This window comes from Nannobrachium achirus (assembly GCF_963921795.1).
Source record: "Nannobrachium achirus genome assembly, chromosome: 12".
Lineage (NCBI taxonomy): Eukaryota > Metazoa > Chordata > Actinopteri > Myctophiformes > Myctophidae > Nannobrachium > Nannobrachium achirus.
Genome location: NC_137832.1, coordinates 28,999,441 through 29,017,968, shown reverse-complemented (window position 1 = coordinate 29,017,968; position 18,528 = coordinate 28,999,441). Strand labels below are relative to the sequence as shown.

Sequence of the window (18,528 nt, the reverse complement as noted above, 5' to 3'; positions counted from 1 at the left end):
TTCAACCACAACTAATGAGACAAGACATCAGTTGTGTTGAATGAGTTTGTGTCATGAGACAAAAGTTATAGTATACAAAAAATATGTTTGATGGGAAAATGAATTGCAACAGCTATGCAGTGATAGTGAAGAGAGGGAAATTGGAACGACACAAATCATTTGACTTGACATTTGAAGCAGTCAGAGAACATACACAAAGTTTGTGTAGGCCTACCATACTGTACATGGAACTAGAGGTGTCATCATTATTCTAAGTATTTGTCTCATCAGCAAGAACTGCACAGTGATGGTAAAGAAAGAGAACTTGGAAAGACATTTGAGGACGAAGCACAAATCATTTGACGAGACATTTCCAGCAGACAGAGAACTGAGAAAAACAAACAAACTAAGGAACTGCAGCATTTTACCATAATAAATATCAATTCAAATCATAATTAATGTTTTAAATAGATCTCATGCCCACACTGAGACCATTGGAGCCCTTCTGTTCTAACCTTCTTGAATTAGCCCTCACGTCACAAATTTGTTTCATTAATTGTGGTTTTTGAGCGGTGCAAATCGCTCCTATGCTCTGCTTCGTGTTAACAGAAACATGGCAATGGTGACAACATGGACAAATCAAAAGTTTTTAATTATCGAACAGACACTCTTTTATATTGTGAAAGATGTCACTAGTGGCGTTTCCATAAAGCCACTTTTTGCGCATTAACGGCTTATTCGCAAAATGTTTTTATGGAAACACTTCAAAATCCGAATAAACTTTCATTATCCGCAAAAAAAGCTATCCGCTTGGAGGAGGAGGATTTTGAGCCTTTATCGAATAAACTAAATGCGCTTAAGTGAATGGAAACGGGTCAGACAATAAATGCGAATAGATTATGACGTTCTAGGTCCATTTCCCCTGCCGCTTTGTCCATGGTATAGCGTTAGCCCACAAAACAAACCTGTTGTTTGTTACACACGGAGTGACACGGACCGTGTGTAAATTCTTCCCGTTTTCACCTCCATGCTGTTGGCACAACATAAGTTCAGGAGGAAAAAGACCACACCGGAGAACTATCTCCCCACTACGTCATTGCCTTCAATCTGGCTGACTTCTACTCCTCCCAAGCTCACCTGCTAGTGATCCCATTGATAACAACTCCTCCCCTATCTCCTCCCTGAAACCAACCAAGGGTTGTATTTATACACGACCACCTCCACCTGCTACCCTCTGATCCATTTCTCGCATGGACACACACAAGCTCAGGCTCACCAACGCGTCCCTGGGTCAACCGAACCGATTAAATAATATTAACTACAAACGTAGGCCTACAATTCCTCCTCCTACAACCCACAACAGATGCCAGCTCGTACTACTACAGCGATGCCATCACTTCTATCCAGCACCAGCTAGCGAGATCAAACACCAACCTCACAGTCCTGTTTTCATTCCGTGGCCACTAACTTTAACATGTTTCGCCAGCGGCCCGGTTCCACACGCCGTCTCGAGGCAGTCCCGGTTCGGCACATCACAACACCACACCAGTCCTATCCTCACACAACCAGTCAGTCCAGTCCCGACCGCCACGGTGTTCAAGACACCTCCGCGGCTAGCGAAATAGCCTATTTCTCCCACGCCGCCATTCAAAGCCGGCTCGCTCCACGGGACTCCGCTACAACTCACAGCGATGACGTCACTCCCAGATCCAGTGTTGCTCAGCCGTGCCCATGATTTCCTGTCCAACACTCAAAGCTAAGTATCTTTTCACACACCCGACTCCTATACCCACAGCACATCCCCACCTACTCATTCGTCAACCTCCACCATTCTACATTGATTCACTGAATACTATCAGTCCCAACAACATACAGGCTAGAGCAATGGTATTTTACAATGATCATTTCCATTGCAGCCCTACATTCACTGTGATCCAACAAAGCTCTGAATCATATTCATCCATACATCTATCTGTCCATAGTCACCACTCCTCCCCCCATCGTCCTCACCAGCTCACCATCTTGTTCTATATCTAATAAACGGTGTCTAAAAGCTAACACCGCATGATCCTAAACAGCTTATCTAATCATCCATACATCCACCCATCCCTTCGGGTTATTAACCACTCCCCACACTATTTCTCTCATCAGCGTCCCATTGCGCTATTGATTAAAACGTGACATTCACCTCCCCTCCCCACATTCTCCACCACCTAATCTTCATGCATACATTTTTACGCACGTGCTCTCTGCCACCTCCATGTGTTAATTGTCTTGCAAACGTAGGTCACAGTTAACTATGAAAACTGTCACACCTTGTCCATACGTATATCTGTGAGTGAGTAATGCCTCAATGTCTATAGCTGCTAACCCGTTATGACATCTATTGTCGTGACATCTCATCGTGACATCATATTCTGCCTGTGTCTCTTGTATGCCTTTGTATGCTATACCGCATGTCTAGAGCTGACCCACGACATCACATTGTTGCGACATCACACCATCGTGGAATATATTCTGCTAATGTCCCTCGTATGCCCATTGAATGCTATGCTGCATGTCTATAGCTGACCCATGACAACACATTGTTGTGACATCACATCGTCGCATTACATTCTGTCCCTATCCTCGTATGCCCAGGCAGAATTCCACAGTAACCATTGCACCATTTAAGGCAGGCTCAGCATTTATTCCAAACTACACCTACCAACATTGCATCCATAGCTGGTCTAGGCCTCTAGCCACAGCCAGCGATTGCCTGCCTGGCTTCCAGTGCTAACCATTACAACATCCCCCTCTAGCCATTTCTTCACGTCTGCCTTCAGCCCAGTAACCATAGCCAGCGACTGCCTACTTGGCTTCCAGTGCTAAACCATTACAACTTCCCCTTCTAGCCATTTCAATTACGGCTGCCTTCAGCCCAGGCAGCAGCCATAGCCAGCGACTGCCTACCCGGCTTCCAGTGCTATACCACTACAACATCCCCTCCTAGCCTTTACTATCACGGCTGCCTTTAAGCCTAGCAGCCATAGCCTGCGACTGCCTACCTAGCTTCCAGTGCTAACCATTACAACATCCCCCTCTAGCCATTCCTTCACGTCTGCCTTCAGCCCAGTAACCATAGCCAGCGACTGCCTACTTGGCTTCCAGTGCTAAACCATTACAACTTCCCCCTCTAGCCATTTCAATTACGGCTGCCTTCAGCCCAGGCAGCAGCCATAGCCAGCGACTGCCTACCTAGCTTCCAGTGCTAACCATTACAACATCCCCCTCTAGCCATTCATCCCCTCCTAGCCATTACTATCACGGCTGCCTTTAAGCCTAGCAGCCATAGCCTGCGACTGCCTACCTGGCTTCCAGTGCTAAACCATTACAACATCCCCTCCCACCCACAGCTGCCTTCAGTCCAGCGATATAGCCAGTGACAGCCTACTCGTCTTCCAGTGCTAACCACGTTCACAACTGTTCCCTTGTTTGTTTTGTCATGCATTTTCCAGGTACGAAGTTCCACAGCCCATGTCGCATGCCCACCCATACCCACCATCTCCAGGCTCCCTCAAAGCAGCCCATGATGAATACCTCCTCCTCCCTCCGACCGGCACAGCATGCCTCCTCCAACCGGCACAGCGTGCCTCCTCCCTTCCTTCCATGCCTCCTTCCCTCCCTCCCTTCCTCCTCCCTCCCTCCCTTCCTCCTTCTGTGCCTCCTTCCCTCCCTCCCTTCCTCCTTCTCAATCTCAATAAATGCAACTCAACGTCCGTCCCCGCTAACCGCCTCCATTTCTAACCTCCATTCCCCCCGTTAACCCACGCCGGCTAATTCCATTATTCATTCCATTATTCTTCTCTATTCCCCACTTCAGCCTCCACCATACCAAATGCATTTCCATGTCAACCTGATGCCGGTTTCAAACACACTTCGCCTCCAGATCTTCCAGGGTACGGACGTGGACCTAGCTGCCTTAACCAAACCCTCTGCTTTTTCCCACCAGGCCAGGACTGTAGACTGCGGAGGGGTGTCCATCATCCTCCGCGACCTCAACCCCTCCACTAACCCCACCATTCTCTCCCCCACAGAGTTCGTCCTGGCCTTCTCCATCTACCGGAATGCCATTTGTTCTATTTTCCCCTACCGCAGGCAGGAGCTGGATGATTATTTGCAAATAATCACGGACCTAGCCAGTATTCATTCCAGCATTCATTCCAGTATTCTTCTCTATTCCCCACTTCAGCCCTTCCCCAGGAAAAATTGGACAGAATCACCCTAATCGTGGCAAACTTCTCAGACACCACCTCCCGCACAAACAGCAACTACTCCAACTCCTAGGCCACCTCAATTTCGCAACCCGCATTATCCCCCAAGGCCGTTCGTTCATCTCCCACCTCCTCTCACTAGCCTCCTCCGTCCCATCCCTCCACCACCAGGCCTCACTCTCACAAGAGTGCAGAATGGAGCGCAGGCTCTGGCGAGTCCTCCTCCAAAACTGGAACGGCATTAGTTTTTCTATGACAATTTTCACTCCTCACCAGAGGACCTCCAGCTATTCACTGATGCCGCACCCTCCGTAGGCTACGGAGGCTACTACCGTGGGCGCTGGTTCACGGACGAATGGCCGAAAGAGATGCTAGATCCCCAGTGCGACCCCCACCATTCCTCCGCCATGTATGAGCTTATCCCATCGTAGTAGCAGCTTCCCTTTGGGGTTCAGAATGGACCAGCCGCTCCGTCCTCATCCACTCAGACAATCAAACCACCGTAGATATCATTAACAAGGCCGTTCCTCCTCACTCCCCATCATGTCCCTCCTCAGATGGCTCACCTGGATAACTTCATTATCCGTGCCGCCCATATTCCCGGTCACCTTAATACCATTGCTGACTCACTTTCTCGTTTTCTCTTCCAGAAATTCAGGCTTCTGGCTCCTGCTGACTCACTTTCTCGTTTTCTCTTCCAGGAATTCATTATCCGTGCCGCCCATATTCCCGGTTACCTTAATACCATTGCTGACTCACTTTCTCGTTTTCTCTTCCAGGAATTCAGGCTACTGGCTCCAGACGCGGACATCCACCCCACTCCGGTACCTCCGTTTTCTCACATGACCTTCCCATAGACCACCCTCTCCGCCACCTCATACACCACGCCCAACGAACCATTCTCCTGTCACTCGCGCCGTCCACCCTGTCCTCCTACTGGACCGCCTGGAGAAATTTCCAATTATTTCACTCCGCCTATGCGCTACCATTCCTGTCCCTAGACCTAGCCACACTCGCCTCCTACATCAGCTACTGCCACACTTCCCGGTCCATGCCCTCGTCCACTATCCGTGCTTACCTCGCCGGTATTAACTTCGTATCGAAACTCCTCACCGGCGCTCCTCACCCCTTCCATTCACATCCCCATGTCTCTTTGCTTTTTAAAGGCATTAGACGGTACGAGCCACGCCATCCTCCTAGCCGCCAACCCCTCTCCTCACCACTCGCCGATTGTATCTCGGTACTCCGTTCCTGCCACGCCAACCCATCCACCGACTCCACACTCGAATCAGTATTCCTCCTGGCCTTTTACGGGTTCCTCAGGTGTTCGGAGTTCACCGCGTCCAATACCAGATTCAATCCGGCTCACCACCCCTGCCTCGCCGACCTGACAATTCTAGACCCTTCCACCCTAATCTACACGCTCAGGCACAGTAAAACGGACCAATACGGAGCATCGACTCCCATTTACCTTTTTAAGCTAAATTCACCCCTCAGTCCCTTCGAGCCACTCGTGCGCCACCTCCATACCCGCCGGTCCCAAAACGCTTCACCTTCCGATCCACTATTCATTTCTGAAACCGGCACCGTTATCACTCGGACCTGGTTCCATCGCCACCTCCGCCGTCACTCCAGTATTCACTCCCGTATTCATTCCAGTATTCACTCCAGTATTCACTCCAGTATTCACTTCAGTATTCACTGCTACGATTACCCTAACCCATTCCTGTCCAGCCGCTCCTTCCTCATACACCCGTACAACCAATTGTCACCCCTATCTACACCCCATATCGTTCACACCGATCGAACTAAACTAACCTTCCTTTACTCTCCCGGGTTGTTCCCAGGAAAAGACCTCAAGGGCGCTTGCCTCTAACTAATGCATGGATCAACATTCCATCCGACTTAACTTACAACTAATTTACACCAACGATGCTATCCCTCTGAATTTCTAGCATGGCCCAACTACCTGTCCACTTCTCTCCCTGTCCTGACTCTCTCCACAGATGTTCTCTCCATACCTCCCACCATCCCATAATCGAATGCCTCGATCCTCTACCTGCGAAGTCCGTCTACATCCGTTCCAGTGGTCCAACCCTGCCCATGCCATGTGTTCGTGACAAACAAGCACCACTTTTTGGGGCCTTAAAGCGTAAATCGGCGCCACTCCAGATCCGTGGACCTCGGCGCCAGTCCAGATCCGAGGACCCCAAAGCCAAACACCCAGGGTTCATCGCCCCCTGGAACCACCAACTGCCACCGGCTAGCACCCAGATCAACAAGCACCCCAAGCCTCTTCAACCCATCTACACCACACAACCCATCTACACCACACCATTCTCAGTACATCCCTCGATCAGTCTCCATTCAGATCAACGGGCACCCATGCCTCTTCAGCCCATCTCCACCACATGGCTCATCCACACCGCACAGCTCATCTGCACCAGCGGCCGTTCGCCCCTCCATCGCTCCCCGCTCAGCCCACGCACACTTCACACCTTAACCTCTCATCCCCATTACTCCATCCCTCAATCAGTCTCCATTCATACACACTGTATCCATTCAATAAATACAACCCAACTGGTATTGTTTGATGGTGTGGTCTAGACCCAAAAGGACCGTCCAGGAAGAGTGCTCATGTGCGTCTTGCGGTGACACGCTTCCTAGTTTCTTCTTTTTTCGCACTGATTTTTTTTGACTTTGCACTATTAGTTTGTGTTGGTAGTTTCTGAGTATTTTTGCTTTGTTTAACAATGACAGTGAGATACTTGTTTGCACTAACTAGCATTGACTGCTATGGTCTTTTTTGCAAGACACTTTATGTATATATACTTATATATTATTCGCCCCCTCTATTGATGCACCTTCTCTTTATTGGTACTGTACTGCTCTTTTTTTTGTTCTCTTGTTTCTTTCCCTCTTATCTATTTTTTCTTACGTCTCTGTAACTTTGTAAATAACTGTATACTGCTGTGCTACTACTGGACAACTGAATTTCCCCCTTGGGATAATAAAGGTATCTATCTATCTATCTATCTATCTGTCTTTACTAGTGAAATGCTGTTGGCACAACATAAGTTCAGGAGGAAAAAGACCACACCGGAGAACTATCTCCCCACTACGTCATTGCCTTCAATCTGGCTGACTTCTACTCCTCCCAAGCTCACCTGCTAGTGATCCCATTGATAACAACTCCTCCCCTATCTCCTCCCTGAAACCAACCAAGGGTTGTATTTATACACGACCACCTCCACCTGCTACCCTCTGATCCATTTCTCGCATCCCTCCACCACCCCAATCTCCACACTTTTCTCATGCGCTCCACTAACATTTCCTTATCCTTTCCTTCAGGTTCCAGGGGGCCTTAAAGCGTAAATCGGCGCCACTCCAGATCCGTGGACCTCGGCGCCACTCCAGATCCGAGGACCCCAAAGCCAAACACCCAGGGTTCATCGCCCCCTGGAACCACCAACTGCCACCGGCTAGCACCCAGATCAACAAGCACCCCAAGCCTCTTCAACCCATCTACACCACACAACCCATCTACACCACACCATTCTCAGTACATCCCTCGATCAGTCTCCATTCAGATCAACGGGCACCCATGCCTCTTCAGCCCATCTCCACCACATGGCTCATCCACACCGCACAGCTCATCTGCACCAGCGGCCGTTCGCCCCTCCATCGCTCCCCGCTCAGCCCACGCACACTTCACACCTTAACCTCTCATCCCCATTACTCCATCCCTCAATCAGTCTCCATTCATACACACTGTATCCATTCAATAAATACAACCCAACTGGTATTGTTTGATGGTGTGGTCTTTACTAGTGAACGGAGTCATCGGTGGCGAACCCTTCCTCATCCCACGGTGTTGCGTGCCTGAAGTGCCCAATCTACAAGCTCACAGGCACAGCAGCTCGCATCCACGTCTCCGCGCCGCGTTGTGAGCTTGCATCGGCCACCTGTCCTGACCTTCCAGAGGACGCTGAAACTTGCACTGTGCAGCGACGCGACCGCGGTTTTCCCGGTGAACCGGTAGCTTTATGTATTGAGAGGAACTCTTGCCAATTTCGTAAGAGACTCGTCGCCAATTGTAATATATTTAAAAGTTATTTGGGGCCATGAAGATGACTGATAATCCCTTCTTCCCACTACTAGACAGCGACCGAGTCACAGCAGTCAGACGTGCAGACGGTGCAGTGCTCAGGTTTGGTCTGAAAAAAATCAGCCCGATCAACTCTTGCGAACGTTGCTAATTCGAATGACACCCGCAAATGGAAACATGCTAAATTCGCTTTGTCTTAATGCGTATTTCTGATAATTCGCTTCCCTAATTCGAATACGTTTATGGAAACGCCACTATTGTTCTGTCACAGTATCGGACCTCGTGTTGTGATTGGCTCTCCTAAATTTCTTTTTCGATATATACATCATTAATATAAACGAATTATATTCAAACCTGATCTTCTTTTCAGGTTTGAAGATCTAAGTCCACAAGATATCCAACTCCCTAAATATGAAGAGATCTAGAAGTATGTCGTGTTTGCATCACTCACTTCGCACAGGTGCGTTTTTTTATTTTATTTGTATTTGACATATTTTCAACTAATTTTTTCCATCCTTCCTGTGGGCCTGTTTGTTCACATACTGTGACATTTCATACCTGTGTCACATGGTCTGACAAGGGAAAAAGGAGAGTCTAGCCTGTAGATGATTATAATGACACCTTTGCATTGCTGCCACCTTCTGGAACTAGTTTGTTACTGTTCATTGTGGTTGTTATCTCATTTCAGTTCCATTTCAGACCCCTTACAGCAGACCTGGGCATTGTGCGGCCTGGGGGTCATATGCAGCCCTTTGGTTCACTCTGACCGGCCCTTGTAGGGTTAATGGCAAATTACAAAATGAACACATTTCTAATTTTACCTCATGCATGGACTAAAGCTGCATTTCTTTTATTTTGATGTTTTTTATTCACGAACATATGGACGCAATGCGTACATTAGCACGTCTGTGTGATCATTGGATCGTTGTCTCAATTTAAGCAGGTGGTCAGACTGGTCAGTCACATGTCAAGACAACCTGTCTTACGGTACCTTACCCATCAAAAATGGCTAAAGTGGCTAAAGAAAGAAGGTCATAGACCATGAGACTGACACATTGATTGATTGAAGACTTTATTAGAAGTTTGCATAGGAAAAGGTACAGTTTCATGACGGTACAGTTCACTGGTACAAGGTCTTCTAAAAGGAGATCCATGAAAAGACTAAGCTTATTTCCACTGGAAACCATTGAAGTATCTCATAACATTGAATGACAGACAAATATAACACAGTACTATGCAGTAGATATGTAAAGAAAAACAAAAAAAAGACAGTAAGTCTAAAACAAACAGTATATACAAAGAAGGGGCAGGGGAGGGTAGGGTTGGTTCATTTTTTACCAGTTGCGAACGGCTGCTGCCTGTAAGTGGTTTTTCAGGGCAATTTTAAAGGATGCTAGTGATCCACACTCCTTTATGGCCTTCGGTAAGGCTTTCCACATTTTGGTGGTATAGCAGAAAAAAGAGTTTGACCCTTTGTTGGTTTTGACTCTGGGTTGAAAGTGATCTGTGGCGCTGCCTCTGGTGTTGTAATTATGGACATCCTTAATGTTTATAAAGTATTTTGAAAGGTACTATAAAGTATTTTGAAAGCCATATATGGAGCGTGATATGAGGCATGACGGACGGACGGACATGATCTGCAGGTTTCCATACTAAATGTGACCTACAGTATAGTCGCAATAAGGGTCTGACACTAAATTACAATATTGGGACATCACAAAAGAGAAGAATCTTGAGAATCTTGAATCAGATAATAAATACATACTACATACATAATACTACTAAATACAAATACAACACAAAATAGAGTAGGCCTACATGATTTGACCTCACTTCTCTGTGCTCTATGCAGGTCTATTTAGTTGATGAACATTGTTCTTCAATAAATACATTTTTGTATGTGAAGACAGTGTGTGGGACCACTTCTATTTTATTTTCATTTATTTCTAAGCAAAAAGTGAAAATATACGATCTACAAGCTCACAGCGCATGGTGATGCAACATCTATGAGCCTATACAACAATTCTCATTTTGCTTTTACAAATCAAACCATGCTCACGGATTTAAATCAATAACTAAAACAAACAAGGCTTCAGTGTGACGATAATGTTGGCTCAGCAACGTGATGACATTTAGCACATTTTACGTCCAGGTCCACTTGAACAACTGCTGTTTCCTGGAAAGTGAGTGAGTTGCAGGGGAAACGAGCAGGGGTGTCACACCAAATGTTGGGCCCTGGGTACAAGGATTCTCTGCGTGCCCCCCATGAATGTTCTTCATAGGGGGAGGGGGTTTAACCCATTTAGACTGGGAACGCTATATTATGCATTATTTTGTGCTTTAACTATTGAAAAATAGCAGATAGGCCTATACAAATCGTGAAAGTCTTTGAATATTTCAAATCCTTCTAAGGTTTTTTGAAAAACCTATGTTTCCCATCTCAAAATATTTAGTTCCAGGGACCCCCACCCCAGAAGCAAAATGTTAGTTACTGAATGTTAGTTACTGATATATTACTGATAAACTGATATTATTAGATAAAGTACTATCTATCCGTCTATCTATCCGTCTGTCTTTCAATGTTATATGAGATACTTAAAGTGTGGTTCCTGTGGAAATAAGCCTCGGCTTTCTAGGATCTCCTTTTAGTTGACCGTGTACCAGTGATTTGTACTGTCATGAAACTGTACTTTTTTCTATTGCAAACTTCTAATAAATTCTTCAATCAATCAATCAAACACATGTTAGCTTAAAAAATACATAGGTCTATACTGTAGGCCTATTCAAAGATTTGCACACATTTTCACGACTTTTCAAAAATAGCCGATCTACAAGCTTACAGCGCGGCACTCGGTGCCACGCTGTGAGCTTGTATCGGCTATTTTCAATATAATTCCAGAAGGAGCAAATAGGCCTACACTTCCCGGCAGCGGCACCTGCCGCGGCGTCGCCGGAACCGGCGTTAACGGATTAGGTATAATTGCCACGGCATAGGAATCATTGCCGCGGCTGTTGTCGGCAGTTCCGGCGACGTCGCGGCAGGTGCCGCTGCCGGAAAATGCATTTGCTGTCCCTCTATAATTAAGGCCCCTCCACCTTGGGCCCCAGTAGGCTACCACAGTCCCACTCCCCCCCCTTGTGACGCCCCTGGAAACGAGGGACAGGAGATGAGGGAGAATGCTGGGTGGAGGTGTTGCCAAAAAGATGGCTTGATAAACATGTGACCCAAAACGGAAACAATCAGGCCCTATTAGAGACTCTACGTCCAATTAGCAAGAAGTGCAGCTTAGGATAACACACACTGAATCACACGTTCACGCACTGACGCACAGGCTGACAGGCGTGCACTCAGTTGCTCGAATTTCATTTGTTTCCAGAAGATTTCAAAAGTTTTAACCATACAGTATTTGAGATCGTTTGCATGGCAATTGTGCAGTGTGTTTATTTGTTGTTGGCCTACGTTGATGTTTCACAACCTATTCACGTAAGCAATATTTCCAGATTAAAATAGTTATAGGCCTACTATGCAGTCATATTATTACACATTTGTCCACTGGGATTTTGGACCACACATTGATCAAGATAAAGATGGAAGAGAAACAACAGCTCATTCTGCAACAATCCTTATCAGAATCACTTCCCATTTCAACATTTCCCTTAAACCTTTGCCATTCAGTGACAAGCGCCAGATTGATAGTTTTCTTTTGGCGGGGTTCTATAAATATGCAATTAGCACATTTCGGCTTGTTTGTCAGAGGTTCTTGCCCTATGAACTGCAGCCGTTTTTAGACGACCTCTACTCTCATCTAACATGTCAGTCACTGACTGACTTGTTTGCATTCGCAAAACAGATCTTTACACTTGCCAGTAGTGTAACAAATTGTCTTTGAATTGCCTGTGAATAGTCATGCTCATTGGGCATGGGAGGTCTAAAATGAGACATAATGTTGCATCTATTAATAGTGTGTTGTGTGTATCTTATGAAAATATACAGTAGCTTGTACTGAAAGTTCACAGACACAGATCATACTTAATAACTGCTTCTAAAACAGTAGTAATTTTGTGATTGTAAATTAAAGATCGCATCATGGTAGGCCTACATGGCAAAAGAAAAAGAGGAATAATGTAAACTTTAATTTAATACAACCTGATTTCTTCTCTATTGAGATGTTCCCAATAACGTATTATTATAATTGCATATGATTGTTTTCATGCATTTTGTGTTGCATGTTCTCCTTATCATAAGATTTAAGCTAGCAGCATAATTATCCTCTGTGCCTGCCCGTGGCTTGCAGTTGCAGCTTGGGAGAGCAAAGCTCACTCCCTGTCTGTGCCCCTCCTCCATGTGTGGATAAGGGTGACACAAGGCCTCTCAACATGCAGGCATTCTGTAGCAGCAACTTGTGTTTCGTATGGCTAATGAAACAGCTGTGTAGGAGCACACTGTAGAGGATATCATCGTCTGCTTATACAGCATATGAGAATTATTTAAACATTCTGTGTTGGGTTGCCCCTGTGTTGGGAATTTATGATTGCCACAGAACCAGGAGGAAAGAAAAAAGGTTTGCTCATAATGACATTCCCAAAATATGCATGTCAGGTTGAAAGTGGTTAAAATATATTTCTTTAGAGTATAACATTTTCCTCTGTATTTAGAAATGAGTGCATACAAAGTACTGATATAGTCAATTAAAAGACAATTAATAACCTTTTTTAAAGCATGGTGTACAGTATGCTGTATAGTAAATCTGCAATAACAAAATAGACTTATATTATACTTGTATAATATACCGGTAAATTGCTCTATTCTACAGTCTTTGTCCTGTCTTGTATGTGTCTTGCTCACGCGGACTGCTGAACTAAACATGCTCAAACAGTGAAGTACAAAAATAAACATCTTTAAAAAAGATAAATGTGTTGTAGCCACATACTCCAATACAGGTTCACATAAAGTATTTTGACTTTAGTCTACATGTTTCAAGATAATTTTGTAACATTCCACGAAATGTATCCTGGTTGCTCATAATTGGGATAAGATGCCTGGAATATTTCAATACTATCTTAGTTATAGTAAAGTGTACGGTATGTAGCATTTATGCACCCGGCATAATCCGAATTTGTCAGTATCCTGAATAATAATAGGATAGGACTATTAGTAAACATGCTTCATTTTAAGCACTGGACAAATTTGTCAAATAAATACAATGAAACAAGTCAAAGTAAACTAAACACTTTTCTGAACACAATCTTGTCTTCATGATTTATTTACATCTTCAGTGTGTGTTGATACATGAAAAGATTACTGTTGCCAGTTGTGTTAGAGGCAAAATTCTTATGAAGAATTCAAGAATCAAGAAAACATGAAGAAGGGCACAAAGGCCAGATCTTTGTTTAGGTAAGTTTTTTGTGTTGCAGTCCTCAGTATCTGCAAGCTGTCAGTGTGAGCAGCAGGCCATCCATTGCGTTCATTAGTGTGGTACTAAATCCGTTTCCCATGGGCCTTTGTTTGTGTGTCATGTGCGAACTATGACCCATTAGTTGATATTGTCAGACTGAATGATCTGAATGTTAGTTATCGTCGTTGTCGGGTGGAAACCTTGTATGTCCAAAACCGTTTGTTTTGTTTTTATCATTTCTAAAATGATTTAATGATCTACAAGCACACAACCGTGAGGCGTTGTGTGCTTGTAGATTGGCTGTTTTCACTACTTTTGTGAGATGGCCATATGATGAAGCAGTGCTTTACTGCGAAAAAATGTACACATTTGAAACTTGGAGATACGAGGTTTCTGCCCGACAGTGACGTAATGCATTTTAAATGGGTCCTCTTCAAAATGATTTGTAAACACATTTGTTCAGTGTTTATCGTGTGTAGGAAAGTAACATCTTGATTTTTGATACTTTATCTGTAATTATCGACACGTTTAGGTTCAATTGTATCATATAAAAAATGCTAATTGTACTGTAATTTTCAAACTGACAAAATCAGATTGACATTTAGATGTACTTTAGGTGTACAAAACAAAACCAAATGTATTTAAAATCATCCTGAGATAAGATGACATTTTAATAGTGTTGTCAAAGTATGTACTGTACTTTCTCAAAACATTGGGATCAATGACAATTCTTTGGGGAACTCTTTTTCCACAGATATCCCCAAAGTGAACACACATTTTCTCTACAATACAGTTATAAAATATTACATATGAATCTACTCTTTGTTGTAAAAATCAATAAATTAGTAAAATAAATAGTCTTTCATTTAACTTGAGCAGCAGAGGTAAGTATCAAAAAACATGACAACATAACATATTTGATTCTTATTTGAGAATCCAAAACAGGATACTAGACACTGCGGCCCCCATGTCCTAAACACGATAAAAGTTGAAAGAGTTCATCTCTTACACATAAGTGAGGGGTGACGGAGCCAAGGTGTTGTAGATATGTTTGTGGAGAACAATGTGGTGCTAGGTCAGAGTTGAGCCTATATAGATTCTCAGTGTCCTAGGAATTTGGACATCCCCCCACTCACCCGTGTCCTTCTCCCCTATCCCACCAGCAACTACCAAACAGCTTGGAAAGGAGTCCGGTCCTTCAACCTTGAGTGGCAGCAAACGTGTTTCCCAACCCCAACACCTTGTTATCACCGTGGCTAGAAGAGGAGTGGAAGAGAGCGGCTGCCATGGCATCTGATCGGGGCTGAAGTGGGAAGGAGGGTTAGGAGAGATAACTCCAGCTGCCCAGCAACAACGTAAGTATCAGAAAGAAGGGAGGGACAGAAAGCTGTGGGAAGGCCCAGAGAGCTAGGGTTTGGTCAGGTTGCTGTCGAGTCAGGGAGGTCGTTTTCCCGAGCCAGGCTGCACAAAGTGCTGATTAGTGTTGTATCCAGTGGGAGGCCAGAGATAAGTACAGAGCATGACAGATGTCAGAATAGCGGTGTCAAAATAAGGGGACAGGCAACCGGGGACAGGGGTGGGCTGCCATTTGCCCAACAGTTCCCACCAGGCTGCATGCACAATGTTCACTATGCCACATTGTACAGTCTGAGGACTTTAGGCTGTATTTCCTCTTGTGTCTTCATAGTTTGTGGTTCCAAAGACAAGCCTGGACATCACAATCAACCACAAGTTATTTTCATCAGGTCACTATCTGAATGTTGAGAACTGAAATTGGGGAAAAAACATGTTTTCTGCCTTGAAATACAACATATAAATAAAATGTATGTACTGTACTCATTCTTTTCGAACTTAGATAGATTCACTATTGGCAAAATACGGTATGTACTCCTGTCTCGTTCAGTAAGCCCTTGGGACCCCCAAAACTGCCCTTCCTTTGTCTCTGCTGAAATATGCATCAGGTGACGCTTCATCAGCACACAGCTTATTGTTAGGAAATTGTGTCCTTGTCATTTTGAGTCCTTTCCTTTAATAGTAAGACTTAATTAATGAACAGTCCATCTCTACACCAGGTGGGCTCTCCGTCACTATCTGCAACCACACTCTGCCACCACCATGCCTTCGAATTTATACTTGTAGGTGACCACGCCTGTGTCGTCCAGGTATAGGAGAGAGATAGGGTCCAGCTTTGTTGGCACGCAGCATGCCCTTGCTGCCTTTTGAGGGCTGTTGATGTTAACCAAGGTCTGAACGATGGCGTGCTTTGTGGGTGTCACATGCTTGGTCAGTGGGTAGGTGCAGATGCCACTGCACTCGAAGGCATCGTAGCCAGTTGGTGCAAGGATCCAACTGTCCCACCCAATGTCTTTGAACTCTACGAAGAGGGACTGCTTCTTGCAGTGGTTGCCCTTGGCATTGCGACGGATGCGAGACGCGGTGTCGTAGATCAGGTTTGAGCGCATCTGGATCAGGGCCTCTTCATCCGGCTCCTCAACTCCTTCCGGCTCCTCTTCATCCCTCCCCAGTTCACTCCAGAGCTCGTTCAGGCCACGGCTATCCGAAGTCTCACGGTCAATCATTTCGTTCAGTTCACGCTTGTCATCACGGTGATCGCCACTCTGGTCATCGGAGAAGACGATCAGCAAGGGCTTGTGCTTCTCCTCTGGGCTCATGTCAATCTCCATGTCTCCTGTGGGTGACCCTCCTCCGTCACCCATTGCCTGTCCCTCTGGTGTACCCTGACCAGTATCAGGACTTGTAACTAGGCTCGCGATGTGCACCTCCAGTCTATGGGTGGTGCCATACTCTGATTTACGCCAGCGCTGAACAGCAGCTGTGAGATCAAAGGCTTGCCAGCCATTGTCAGTCCCATAGACCTGACGTGAAGCCAACTCCACCAATTCCACCCTCTCCCCTCCTCCTCCTCGTCCTCCATCCCTGCATGCTCTCAGGCCATCTCCTCTCTCAGTGCTGTCTTCTTCAGTCACGTTGTTGTCACCAGTGTGTGACTCAAGCTCGTAGATGGTGACTTTGCGGTCAACGCCAGCGTAGAGGTTTCGGTCGGTCTGTACCAGGGTGTATAGGCGGAGCTCGGCCGCAGTAATCCGCTCATGGTGAGGGACAGACACGTTGAAAAGGAGTGGGTGGCGCCTAACTCCCCCCTCCCCTACACCGCTCGGAGATGAGTCTGGGGAGTAGAAGAAACAGTGGAAGTTCAGTGGCGTTCTGTTTTATTTTGTTTGTGCTGTCATTTCTTAGTTTATTATATTTTTATAAATGCTACAACTTTAAATCTAACTAAAGCAGGATTCAGTCCTAGAGGGACCTTTAATTGATTTAAAGTTGCCATTTTTTAATTCATCATTGCATTATTGTCTTAAATTACCAGTGAAAATAAGAATTATTTATTTCAATAATTGTATTTGCGTTTTATGAATGATCAATAATTAATTCATGAATACATTTGATTTGTGCATACATTTCTAATAACTGACTAGAATAAGTGATTTAATTTTCACAAGATCAACAGAAATGGAAACATTAACTGATGCAGAGGCCTGAGGAGTGAGTACCTTCGTTTTTGAAGCTTCGCACAATGTTTGCCGTGGGCATGGCCGTGCGGTCGTTGGCAAAGCGGTTGTACAGCTCCATCATGTACTCTGGGGGCTCCACGCGGGTGGAGCCTGCTTGTAGGTGAGGGGGGCCCAGACCAGACAGATTGAAAGTCTGAAGAAACTGCTCCTTTAGGCTCTCCAGCAGACTCTGCATGTCCATTTCGTTGCCCTGCTCCAGTAATGAGGGGTCGACCACCCCTCCATGCCCGTCGCCCAGACCCGGGGCTGGGCGATGCCGCTGGAGGGTGTGGGAGATCGGGTTGCCCCGCACAAAAAGTGGCCCCTGGGAGAGCAGGAGGGTAAACAGCAAGAACAATGTCTTGGTGGTTAAGATATTTCCTAGTATAGTGACACAGATGCTCGCCATGGAAAAAAAACAACCTGTCTTTTCTATTGTGTCCACTGGGGCTGTCTTAAAAAGAACCAATGTCACAGTAGTACACAACGACTATGATCTATGACCCCTTTATCCAACGATGAGCTTGGCTGATCAGTTCATTTCAGTCCATCTCCTGTCCCGAAAGGTCCACCACTTTTGTTGTTTTTTTGTTGCGTCGACCCTTGGATTTTGTGCAGTGGAAGCAACATGTGTTCCTCTCAAACGGCGTGACCTCTTTGTGGAGATAAATTACTCTCATCCCAGATCTCACCAGCATTTATCCTCTATGCACACCTTTTGATGTGTTCTCCCAAAGAGCCTGAGTTCCGGTCCAGATGAGGTTGCGTCCACTAGCAGTCATCTCTGTTACGTCCTCTTCTCTTTCTGTCTTTCTGTTCTCTGCTCTCCCTCTCAACCCAGCCGGCCCTCTCTCTCTCTCTGTCCCCTTATCTATGATATGGTAGGCTGCTCAATGCTTGTCCTTGCGTGTATCTGAGTTTGTGTGCGTGCACAGTCGGGCGGGCGGACAACGTGCGCGTGTGTCCACTATGTGTGTGGGTGCATGCATGTGCTCTTATCTCACCACTTCCTTAATGAAGATGCTGTAAACACTTTCCTTGAGCCTCTTCCTTGTGGAAGCACTATTTTGTTTGGGTGGGTGCTCCAGGCTTGATATTCCTCATTTGTTTATTTGTGTTGTAAATGGTGGAGCTCAGGAGCTGTGCAGTGAGCTGTCGTAAGCTCCATTAGCTATTTGTTTTTGACAAATACGCTAAGGGCCTATAGATATTGTCAACTG

At 45.5% G+C, this 18,528-nt stretch overlaps 1 protein-coding gene across 1 annotated transcript; it reads right to left on the bottom strand.

Annotated features, from left to right (window-relative positions):
• Positions 1 to 13,661: 13,661 nt before the first annotated feature.
• Positions 13,662 to 18,109, bottom strand: bmp10 (bone morphogenetic protein 10). Its single transcript, XM_080739516.1, is given in 4 exon segments — positions 13,662 to 16,648; positions 16,651 to 16,678; positions 16,680 to 16,923; positions 17,309 to 18,109. Coding segments are annotated over 4 exon segments (1,506 nt in total). The 5' UTR covers positions 17,718 to 18,109; the 3' UTR covers positions 13,662 to 15,823.
• Positions 18,110 to 18,528: the final 419 nt, after the last annotated feature.